The sequence below is a fragment of the Hemitrygon akajei genome, unplaced genomic scaffold, assembly GCF_048418815.1.
Source record: "Hemitrygon akajei unplaced genomic scaffold, sHemAka1.3 Scf000196, whole genome shotgun sequence".
Taxonomy (NCBI): domain Eukaryota; kingdom Metazoa; phylum Chordata; class Chondrichthyes; order Myliobatiformes; family Dasyatidae; genus Hemitrygon; species Hemitrygon akajei.
Genome location: NW_027332081.1, coordinates 294372 through 306903, shown reverse-complemented (window position 1 = coordinate 306903; position 12532 = coordinate 294372). Strand labels below are relative to the sequence as shown.

At 44.5% G+C, this 12532-nt stretch overlaps 1 protein-coding gene across 6 annotated transcripts in view; it reads right to left on the bottom strand.

Moving 5' to 3' along the window:
* LOC140724354 (NACHT, LRR and PYD domains-containing protein 3-like) overlaps positions 1-12532 on the bottom strand; it is a 67331-nt gene that overhangs the window by 12936 nt on the left and 41863 nt on the right. For 3 of the 6 annotated variants that reach the window (XR_012098106.1, XR_012098107.1, XM_073038804.1), the window contains exons 3-4: positions 5480-5551; positions 2144-2310 (exon numbers count right to left, since the gene is read on the bottom strand). The exons of 1 other annotated variant lie outside the window; for it this stretch is intronic. Coding sequence is in view for 3 of the 5 variants with exons in the window: in XM_073038804.1 (XP_072894905.1) it covers positions 2144-2310; positions 5480-5489 (177 nt within the window). In the remaining 2 variants the exon portion in view is untranslated. Of the gene's footprint in view, positions 1-2143; positions 2311-5479; positions 5555-12532 lie in introns of all 6 variants that reach the window. 2 more of the 6 variants (XM_073038805.1, XM_073038806.1) reach the window with 2 other exon arrangements.

Sequence of the window (12532 nt, the reverse complement as noted above, 5' to 3'; positions counted from 1 at the left end):
AAACTGATACTTTGAGAGTACAGAGTTTAAATGCATAAATGACCACAAGTGAAGTGTTTGTATTTTCCTGACAGAATAAAAGGCAAGGTTACTTTCGGTTAGGGAACGTTGTTTTTTTAAAAAGAGATATCAAGTCACTGAGCACATCGCAATATATGCTCGAAGGTTCAAATGAGGTACTTGATGAGTACAAGAAATTCAAGAGTTACTAAAGGAGGAAATCAGGGGGGCTAAAGTATGGCACACACACACATACAGAAATGCTCCAGATAACTATGTGGCAAAACAATGAGTCAGTAAACCTGTAGAAGACATCAAGGTAGTAACGGCGAGGAAGTTATCAGAGCTTGCAGCGGGAATTGGAACAGCTGGAAAAAGGTGGAATGGAGAATGGCAGATAGAATTTAATGAAGACAGTGTGAGGTGTTGCACTATTTGAGGACAAACCACGATAGCATTAAGACATTGAATGATTGGGCATTGAGCGGTGCTGTAAAAATCAGGGAATACAGATCCAAAATTGCTTAATAGTGTTGTCAAAGGTAGATGTCCTGGTAAAACTTTTAGGATATGGGCCTTCATGAATACCAAAGTTGGGATATTATGTCGAAATTGATGTTGCAGAGGCTAATTGGGAGCAATGTGTACACCTACCTCTCGGAAGGATATCAATAAGATTGAATGAGTGCATAAAAAATTACAAGGTGCTGTCAGAACTTGAGGGCCTGAGATATAGGGAAAGTTTGAATAGGTTACGACTGCCATAGAGTGTAGGAGGACCAGGAGAGATGTGCTGGATGTATAAGAGTTTATAAAAGGTACAGATAAGGTAGATACGAACAGGCATCTATTACTGAGGTTGGGTGAGACCGGAATTAGAGGTCATGGATTAAGGATGAAAGATGAAAGAGAATTTGAGGGAGAACATCTTCACTCAGAGACTAGTGAGAATATGGAACAAGCTGCCGCCGGAAGTGGTATATGTGCATTCGATTTAAACATTTAAAAAGAATGTGGGTAAATACATGAAAGAGAGGGGTATGGATGTCTCTAGTCAGTGTATAGATCAATGCAACTAGGCATATAATAGGTCAGTGTGGACTTGATGGACCGAAAAGCCTGTTGCTGTACTGTAGAGTTCGATGACTATGGCTGTCAAACTATGACAGGGTCAGTTGATTTTTTCTGGGGTAATCACTGGTGAACCGCAGCAGAATCTATGATGGCTCCAGTGTCAGCCAACAGCTGGGAACTGGCAATGAGGAGCAGAACGCAATTGCAGGACTTTCGTGCTTGTCAGAGAGACCAAAGTCAAATGGTAGTAATGCAAAGACAGAAGTTTGGATTGAAATTGTCAGCTGTTTCAGGTGGAATGTTAGGGTTAGGGATAATATGTGGTTCTTCACTTAAATTCAGTCCGGTGAGCAACAGGTGAATATGTCCCAGTAACACGAGGACAATAGAAGGGCGTTTCTTGGTAATTCTGTGTTAGCTGCAGATGCTTGGTCTTTTTTCAATTGTATGATTTTGCACTTCCCAGTGTTAACAGTATATGCTGTGGTAATTACAAACTCCAAATGGAACAGTCACAAGGAACAGACGGTAACTGAACCATGAGGCATGTTGGAATATTTGATTAAATGCAAGAGGGTCAGTAGTTGAAAAGAGAGATGGTATTTAGTACTGCCTGTTCAATTGACGATGGCTTTGAAGGTAGACTCGAGAAATAAGCTGAGAATTAAGTCTATATATTTGATTTTGGGACACCCGTGGGTCATCAGAACACAGATTGGTGAATGGCCATTAAGGTCGAACATTGGGAGCTTCATGTGATGTCAGATAGAGTGGTGTAAAGTGGTTCCCTGTCCACTTGCAATGTCTGTCAAGTGTCATACTTCTAAAGTCTCCTGCCAATCATTGTCTGTATCCGAACCTGTCTAAAAAATGAACGTGGTCAGAAAACCGGAGAGAAGCTTATATTGGTGAATAAAGGTTCAGTGTTTCCGCAGATGAAAACTCTTTTCTTGATGTTGACCACAAGCTTTTCAGGATTTTCATAGCCCAGAAATGCTGTTGCGCCTGCTCTGTTGGTCTGTAATTCATTCAGTAGAATCTACACTCAGTCTATGTTCCTCCCACTTACGTGATACTCTGGCCCGGTGAAGTGATCCTCGCCCATTAACATGAAGCTGACTCCCTCCACACCCTCCTCAATCGCCTGCTCCAGTCGCTCCATATAGAATCTCGTCAACTGGAACAGTTGGTGATCCTCACAATTTGACAGGAAGGTGAAGATTGCGGAGTTCAGATCTGTAGTTGGTCATGGAACATAAAATAGTAGAGTGTATGCAGACACGATGCCAATTTAAACCAATCCCATCTTTAGGAACATGGTCAATATCCCTCCGTTCCCGACCTACTCATGAGTTCAAACGCCTCTCAGATGCTGCTGAGTATCTGTTCCCAGTCCCTCCCTCAGCAGCTCATTCCAGATACCGATCACTCTCTGTGGAAAACCTGCATCCTAAATTCCCTTCAAACTTTACCCTCTAACCTTAAGCCAATTCCCTCTGGTATTTATGGTGAAACTCGTCTGCAGCCTCTCCAGACCCTCCACATCACTTTCGTGATGTGGTTACCAGATCTGTGCACAATACTGAAATCGTCTCTTAACCAACGCGTATCCAGTTACAGGCCAACTTCAACAAATACCACAACTCATAGTTAGCACGCTACCAAATGTGTTGCTACTTTCAGGAAACTATGCATATCTATCACAAGACCAGTCCGTACATCAATCGTATTAACCGTTCCAGGATTAACTGTGCACCTGGTATATTATTTTGAGTAATACATAGTTTATTATTAATTTATTTACATCACACACGACACATGGCCAAACAGTGATCTTTGCGGACACCACTGGTCACGGGTTTTCAGCCAGAACAATGCTCCTCCAGTCCTGACTCCATTTTATGTGCCCACGGCAACTCTAAAATCAATTTACAAATACTCTGATTGAGATTCCTCAACCCGAAACGTCAATAGTTAATTTCTGTCTATAGTTGCTACCTGACCTGCTGAGTTCCTCCAGCACTTTGTGCGGTGCTCTCCCTACTTAACATTTTGTTTTACTTTAATCCTATTCGCCAAGGAAATTTCTTTGTTTCCCTCGCCCCCCCATTGCCTTTTAACAATTTCTGTTGTTCACTGTCTCCCGCACCCATCCCCTTCTCCCACAATATAACATTCTTCAACTCGACCACAGAAAACAGACACCAGGAAACTTCCCTCACCTCCAACATGCAGCAACCCAAAAATCGGGGGAGAATTCACTATTGCGCTTCCAAACAGAAAACAATATCTGTTTCTCTCAACACACACAAAATGCTGGTGGAACACAGCAGGCCAGGCAGCATCTATAGGGAGAAGCACTGTCGACGTTTCGGGCCGAGACCCTTCGTCAGGACTGACTGAAAGGAAAGATACTAAGAGATTTGAAAGTAGGAGGGGGAGGGGGAAATGTGAAATGATAGGAGAAGACCGGAGGGGGTGGGATGAAGCTAAGAGCTGGAAAGGTGATTGGCAAAAGGGATACAGAGCTGGAGAAGGGAAAGGATCATGGGACGGGAGGCTTAGGGAGAAAGAACCAGAGGGAGATGGAGAACAGGCAGAGTGATGGGCAGAGAGAGAGAGAAAAAACAAAACAGGCAGAGTGATGGGCAGAGAGAGAGAGAAAAAACAAAACAACTAAATATGTCAAGGATGGGGTAAGAAGGGGAGCAGGGCATTAACGGAAGTTAAAGATGTCAATGTTCATGCCATCAAGTTGGAGGCTACCCAGCCGGTATATAAGGTGTTGTTCCTCCAACCTGAATGCGGTTTCATCTTGACAGCAGAGAAGGCCATGGATAGACATATCAGAATGGGAATGGGGCGTGGAATTAAAATGTTTGGCGACTGGGAGATCCTGCCTTCTCTTGCAGACAGAGCGTAGGTGTTCAGCGAAACGGTCTCCCAGTCTGCGTCGGGTCTCAGCAATATATAAAAGGCCACACCAGGAGCACCGGACGCAGTATACCACACCAGCCGATTCACAGGTGAAGTGTCACCTCACCTGGAAGGACTGTCTGCGGCCCTGAATAGTGGTGAGGGAGGAAGTGTAAGGGCAGGTGTAGCACTTGTTCCGCTTACACGGATAAGTGCCAGGGGGGAGATAGGTGGGAAGGTTTGGGGGGGGGGGAGCGAATAGAAAAGGAAGTCGCACAGGGAGCGATCCCTGTGGAAAGCAGCAAATGGGGGGAGGGAGAAATATGTGCTTGGTAGTGGGATCCCGTTGGAGGTGGTGGAAGTTACGGAGATTTATACGTTGGTCCTGGAGGCTGGTGGGGTGGTAGGTGAGGACAAGGGGAACCCTATCCGAAGCGGGGTGGTGGGCGGTTGGGATGAGGGCAGATGTGCGGGAAGTGGGAGAGATGCGTTTGAGAGCAGAGTTGATGGTGGAAAAAGGGAAGCTCCTTTGTTTAAAAAGGGAAGACATCTTCTTCATCCTGGAATGAAAAGCCTCATCCTGAGAGCAGATGCAGCAGAGATGGAGGAATTGCGAGAATGGGATAGCATTTTTGCAAGAGACAGGGTGGGAAGAGGAATAGTTCAGGTAGCTGTGAGAGTCTGTAGGCTTATAGTAGTTATCAGTAGATAAGCTGTCTCCAGAGATGGAGACAGAAAGATCAAGAAAGGGGAGGGAGGTGTCAGAAATAGATCAGGTAAATTTGAGGGCAGGGTGAAATTTAGGGGCAAAGTTAATGAAGTCAACGAGCTCAGCATGCGTGCAGGAGGCAGCGCCAATGCAGTCGTCGATGTAGCGAAGGAAAAGAGGGGGACGGATACCCGTATAGACTTGGAACATGGACGGTTCCACAAAGCCAACAAAAAGGCAGGCATAACTAGGGCCCATACGGGTGCTTATGGTACTCGGCCCGAAGTGTCGACAGTGCTTCTCATATAGATGCTGCCTGGCCTGCTGTGTTCCACCAGCATTTTGTGTGTGTTGTTTGAATTTCCAGCATCTACAGATTTCCTCGTGTTTCTCTCACTGGCTGTTGAAGGCATTTCCCACATCAGGATGGTCCAAATACTGACATAAATTTTATCTGTTCCCTGGACAGTTACATTGCCTGCTGTTGTAATCCTGTCTGAGTTTCGCCCACACCCACCTTATTCAGGAGCTCCTTCTCCTTTCATTCAGGTGAAGATTTGCCTGGTGAGCGGAGTGATTCGACCATTCCTCTTGTTAGGTCCCTGCACTGAGCCTGGTGTATTGTTGCAGTGCTCAAGATTGCCTTACCAGTAGGATCAATGATGATAGTTTCTCTCTGTCCCTTTATCTCCCAAGTCTATTCCTCTGAACTATTGATAATTTGACTACACGTGTACCATAAGGACAGAGTTTTAATGAGAAAGAGCCCAGTGAACATACCTGTGTCCATTCTGACTCTGACTGAGGCTGGTTGATTATCGTTTTCTTGTATGCCGTCCGGGAAAGCACCTCCTGCTGGCGATGATCGGAATTACATAAATTAAAGCGTTAGCGTCAGAGTCAGTTACTCTGCTCTTCAAATTTCAAACATTTTTGTAAGGTCGCTGCTCAGGGGGTAAAAATATACAGTGGTCATTCTCTCGCCAGAACTGAGGCCTTCTGGCCCTGACAACAGACTCACAAATCTCTGCACTCCTTCCACTTTAACCAAGCCTTTCCAAACACAATATCAGCAACGCCTTGTACAACGGCACCATAGTAGTTAACACAACCCTTTACAGTTCGACGTGGTTGCAATTCCCGCTGCTCCCAGTAACAGTTTGCAGGTTCTCACCATGATCGCATGCATTTCCTCTAGGTGGTCTGGCTGCCCCCCTCCCACAGTCTTAAGAAGTACCGGTGGACTGGTTAATTGGTCATTGTAAATTGTCCTGTGACAAGACTAGGATCAAAGTGGGGGACTTAATGGACAGCGTGGCTCGCTGTATCTCAATAAAAAAAATAAATAAAATAATTATTTCCCAACTCCTGCACTCAGCACCCTGACTGTTGAAGGACAGAGTAATAAACACACTTTCTCCACCCCGTGTCGCCACATTGAACTACTGTGCACTTTAACTCCACGGTCCCTCTGGTCTCTGACAATCTCAGACCATGAGCTGCTTGTGACAATATTCAGAATGAGACTGAAGAGCACCAGGAAAACCAACGTGCCGGGAAAGTTTGATGTGGAGAGCATCCCTCTAGAATATGCCGTTGAGGTGAAGAACAGATTCATGGATTAAAGCTGGTGGAGAGCAATGCCAGAAGAACTATGGATAACAATAAGGAGCATTATACAAGAGGTACCAACAAAAAATATTACCAACAAAAAGAAGACCAGGAAAGCAAAATGGATTTCTGCAGAAGCTGAACAGCGAAGAGACGTGAAGGCCAATGGAGATTGGAACAAATACCTCCAAATGAACACAACGTTCAAGAAGATAGCAAGGAGACGTAAGGAAGCTTACTTAAAGGAGCGATGCAAAGAAGGTGAAGTAAACAACAGAATTGGAAAAAACAAGAAACCTATTCAAATGAAAGGATCATTTCATGCAAAATTAAGTACAGTAAAAGAGAATTGAGGGGAGGCCCTTACAGAAGCAAGTACATCAAAAAGTGATGGTACGCATACAAAGAAGTGGAAATATCCCAACAAAGTACAGGAAATATCCCAACAGCCAAGACACTTGCAATAACTCCCTTCTCGATCTAGAGCCGGAAATTCTGGAAAGTGAATTCGAATGGGCAATAGAAAATATCGCCAATAATAAGGCTGCACGATGTGACTGGAGTCCAGTTGAATTGCTTCAAACTTTAAAATGTGTTGCTGTAAAAGTGGTGCATGCAATTTTCCAGCAGATCTGGTAAACCTAACAATGACATTTAAAATGAAAAAAAAATTATATCCAAATTTCCAAAAAGGGAAATGTAAAGGAATGTTCAAATTACCGAACAATTTCCACATGGTAGCAAGGTATTACCAACAATCATGCAAGCAAGACTCCAGCAATATACCAAATGAGAATAGCCGGATGTACAAGCTGGTTTTGGAAGAGGCAGAGGCATCAGGCACCAAATTGTTAACTTATGCTGGATAATAGAGAAATCAAGAGAATTCCAGAGAAATATTAATCTATGTTTTAATGACGACTCAAAAGCCTTCAACAGTGTGGACCAGAATAAACTAAGGCAAAGAAATGGGCATACCAGGACATCTGATCTGCCTTATGAGAAAATTGTACAAAGATCAAGAAGCAACAGTTAGAACTGACCACACAACAACAAACTGTTTTAAGATTGGGAAAGGAGTACGACAAGGCTGCATACTGTCACCCTACTTATTTAATCTATATGCTGAACATATCATGAGGAATGCTGGTCTCGAGGACTCAAAGTGCTGGAATCAAAATTACCAGACAAAATAATAACAACTTCGGATATGCAGACGATACTATTCTAATGGCTGAAAGTGAGGAGGATCTGAGGAAGCTTCTAATGAAAGTGAAAGAAGAAAGTGGAAAGCTGGCTTATTGCTCAATACTAAGAAAACCAGCCAGACCTATTAACTCCGTGGTAATAAATGGAAAATAAGTGGAAGCTGACTCTCATAATTATCTCGACTATACCTCTTCCCACCCTGCCAAATCAAAAATGCTATTCCCTATCCCTACCACCCCAACAGCCTCCGGATCCAGCACATTATCCTCCACAACTTCCGACACCTTCAACAGGATCCCACACTAATTCCCTCTCTACCTCTCTCCGCTCTCCGTGTGACATTAAAGAAACAAGCTTTTTGGATCTTTCACGGGAATCAGGTTGGGAAACACGTGGTGGGGGTCGAAGGAGGGAACACCTTAATGATGAAACCCATATCCCCGTTGGTTGGTATGCTAAATTGGCATTTGCTCTCACCAATGACAGACAAGTAAATATCATGCCACTTCACGAGAGATACCGGGTACACGCAACATGCTTATATCGTCTCAACATCAGCCCGGAAGCGCAAGGGTGTCGAAGATCCGCGAGAGGGCGCGCGTGGGCAGTGGGTGGGGTGGGGAGCTGGTGCGCGCAGAAGACGGTGAGAGTCAGTAACAGGGAACGGGGAGAGTGTCCCTCGGTCCCGTACCGTGCTGGCCAGATCACACTTTACACTTATGTACTGGAATAACATTAAACAATTTTGAATCTTGAACCTTGGGGAAAATACCACGACCAACCACATTATCTATACTCCCTCTTGATTATGTAAACTTCTACAATGTCACCCTCCTCTGAAATAAAGATCCAGCTCAGCTGATCTCTCCCTGTGACTCGCCCCTCTAGTCCAGTCAGCATCTTCAGCAATCTCGTTTGCACCCTCTCCAGACTGATAATATCTTTCCTACAGTAGGGTGAACACAACTGTACATAATACTCTGTGTAGCCGCGCCAACAATTTATATAACTACAATATAATGCCCATAATCCGGACCTCATGCCCTAAGGCCAGCATGCGTAAAGCCTTCTTTTTCACCCTCTATACTTGCCCGTCCATTTTCACTGAACTGTATTCTTGTACTCCCAGGTCGCTCTGTTCCACAACACTCGGTGCACTCCCATTCACTATACCAGTTCCTCCCTGGTCTGACTGTCCAAAATGCACCATCTTTCACTTGTCCACGTTGCAAACCATTTACCATTCCTCAGCCCATCTACATAACTGACCAAGATGTCTTTGAAATTCATTGTCACCTGTTGCCTTATCAACCAATCTCCCGAATTTAGTCTCCCTGTATATCCGTGACAATGCTGCTATCCACAGCTCTAATCTGCTAATTAAATCTGACGACGGCACTACATTGATTAGACTGCTCTCAAGCAATAATGAGGTGGCCTATAGGGAAGAAGTCATCTCTCTGACGCAGTGGTGGCAAAATAACCTTTCCCCCAATGTCGCAAAAACAAAGGAGCTGGTTGTGGATTACAGGAGGAATGGAGACGGGCTGACCCCTATTGACGTCAATGAATCTGGGGTTGAGAGGGTGAACAGCTTTATGTTCCTTGGCATCCACATCACCGAGGATCCCACGTGGTCTGTTCACACCAGCTGTGCGGTGAAAAAGGCACAGAAGAGTCTCTTTCACCACAGACGATTGTGGAAGTTCAGTATCAACCACAAATCCTAAAAACTTTTTATAGGGGCACAATTCAGAGCATCCTGACTGGCTGCATCACTGCCTGGTGTGGGAAATGTAACTCCCTCAATCGCAGGACTCCAGAGAGAGTGGTGCGGACAGCCCAGCACATCTGTAGTTGTGAACTTCCTATGTTTCAGGACACTTACAAGGATCCGAAGGATCCTTGGGGACCAGAGTCACCTCAAACACAAACTGCTCCAGCTGCTACCATCCAAGAAACGGTACCGCAGCATAAAAGCCAGGACCAACAGGCTCCGGGAGAGCTTCTTCCAATAGGCCATCAGACTGATTAGCTCACGCTGATTTGATATTATATTGACTGTCCAATTCATTATAAATTATTATAAAATAGTTTGATTGCACATTGCACATTTAGACCGAGACGTAACGTAATGATTTTTACTCCTCATGTGGGTGAAGGATGTAAGAAATTAATTCAATTTAATTCAATTAAATTCAAGCTTGCTAACTGTGCCACGTACATTCACATACAAAGCAGTGACATGAATAGTGAATTACAGAGGTCTCGACACTGACACACACATCCCACTCGCCACAGGGCTCCATTTGCTAAAACCATCATCAATCATCTCCCTCTGGTTCTTGTTCTCGAGCCCGGTGTGAATCCACCTCGCCAGCTCCCCGTGAATCCCACATGACCGAACCTTCCCGATCAGCTGCCATGCGGGATCTTGTTACAGACTTTACCAAAGTTCAGATGAACAACATCACTGCCCAACTTCACCCAACTCCCTAGTTAACTCTTAAATAATCTCCAAAATACTTGACAGATGTGATGTTCTATTGGGCAGTGTTGACTGTGATTTCCCCATAACCAACGCCCAACCGCCCAAGACTTCAGCATCACTGCAGACTGAGAAAATTCCGATCCCAGCTGTCGAATTACCAACCTGGACTGAAGCCCGTATACTGCCAGTTCCATATCCTCAGAATCACCAGCCCAATATTATCACCCATACAAAGACGCTTTGGTGCCGGCAATTTGCCGTGGTGTTCCTGCCATTTGCGATTCACAAACTAAGGTGGAATTGGAAGCTAATGACCCTCTGCCGGGGCCGGTGCTCAGGCTGGTTCACCAGTCTGTATAGAGGATGCGGATACACTTCAGCCTGACCCCAGCAGCTGAACCAAGCACACTTGAACACTATCTTCCTGCTGTGATTAGGGATCCTGCCCAACACCATAAGACCATAAGACAAAGGAGCAGAAGTCGGCCATTTGGCCCATCGAGTCTGCTCCACCATTTTATCATGAGCTGATCCATTCTCCATTTAGTCCCATTCCCTCGCCTTCTCACGATAACCTTTGATGCCCTGACTACTCAGACACCTATAAATCTCTGTCTTAAATGCACCCAATGACTTGACCTCCACTGCGGCCCGTGAAAACAAATTCCACAGATCCTCTGGCTAAAAAAAAAAATTCTTTGCATCTGCTTTCTGAATGGGCGCCCTGCAATCCTCACGTCACGTCCTCTTGTACTAGACTCCCCCACCATGGGAAACAACTTTGCCACATCCACTCTGTCCATGCCTTTCAACATTCAAAATGTTTCTATGAGGTCCCCCCTCATTCTTCTAAACTTCAAGGGGTACAGTCCAAGAGCTGTCAAACGTTCCTCATATGTTAACCCTCTCATTCCCGGAATCATTCTAGTGAATCTTCTCTGAACCCTCTCCAATGTCAGCACATCCTTTCTTAAAGAAGGAGCACAAAACTGCACACAGTATTCCAAGTGACGTCTTACCAGTGCCTTATAGAGCCTCAGCATCACATCCCTACTCCTGTACTCTATTCCTCTAGAAATGAATGCCAACATTGCATTCGCCTTCTTCACCACCGACTCAACCTGGAGGTTAACCTTAAGAGTATCCTGCACGAGGACTCCCAAGTCCCGTTGCATCTCAGAACTTTGAATTCTCTCCCCATTCAAATAGTAGACTGCCCGCTTATTTCTTCTACCACAGAGCATCATCATACACTTTCCCACATTGTAATTCAATTGCCACTTCTTTGCCCATTCCCCCAATCTATCCAAGTCTCTCTGCAGACTCTGTTTCCTCAGCACTACGGGCCCCTCCACCTATCTTTGTATCATCAGCAAACTTAGCCACAAAGCCATCTATTCCATAATCCAAATCGTTGATATACAACATAAAAAGAAATGGCTCCAACATAGAACCCTGTGGAACACCACTGGTAACCGGCAGCCAACCAGCATGGGATCCCTTTATTCCCACTCTCTATTTTCTGCCAATCAACAAACGCTCTATCCACATATGTAACTTTCCCGTAATTCCATGGGCTCTTATCTTGTTTAGCAGCCTCATGTGCGGCACCTTGTCAAAGGCCTTCTGAAAATCCAAATACACAACATCCACTGCATCTCCATTGTCTAGCCTGCTTGTAATTTCCTCAAAAAATTGCAATACGATTGTCGGGTAGGATTTTCCTTTAAGGAAACCATGCTGAGTTCTGCCTATCTTGTCATATGCCTCCAGGTACTCCGTAACCTCATCCTTGATAATCAACTCCAAAAACTTCCCAACCACAGATGTCAAGCTAACAGGTCTATAATTTCCTTTTTGCTTCCTTGCCCCCTTCTTAAATAGCGGAGTGACATTTGCAATCTTCCAGTCCTCTGGAACCATGCCAGAATATATTCACTTCTGAAAGATCATTGCTAATGCCTCCGCAATCTCCACTGCTACTTCCTTCAGAACACGAGGGTGCATTCCATCTGGTACAGGAGATTTATCTACTCTTAGACTATTCTGCTTCCTGAGTACTTTCTCTGTCGTAATTGTGACTGTGCATATTTCTCTTCCCCGACACCCTTAAATGTCCGCTATATTGCTGAAGTCTTCCTCAGTGAATACTGATGCAAAATACTCATTCAGTTCCTCTGCCATCTCCTTATCTCCCATTACAATTTCTCCAGCATCATTTTCTATGGGTCCTATATCTACTCTCACCTGTCTTTTACACTTTATATACTTGAAAAAGGTTTTAGTATCCTCTTTGATATTATTTGCTAGCTTCCTTTCATAGTTGTTCTTTTCTCTCTTAATGACCTTCTTACTTTCCTTTTGTAAGCTTTTAAAATCTTCCCAATCCTCTGTCTTCCCACTAATTTTTGCTTCCTTGTATGCCCTCTGCTTTGCTTTTACTTTGACTTTGACTTCTCTTGTCAGCCACGGTTTCATCCTTTTTCCACTCGAAAATTTCTTCTTTTTTGGAATATATCTGT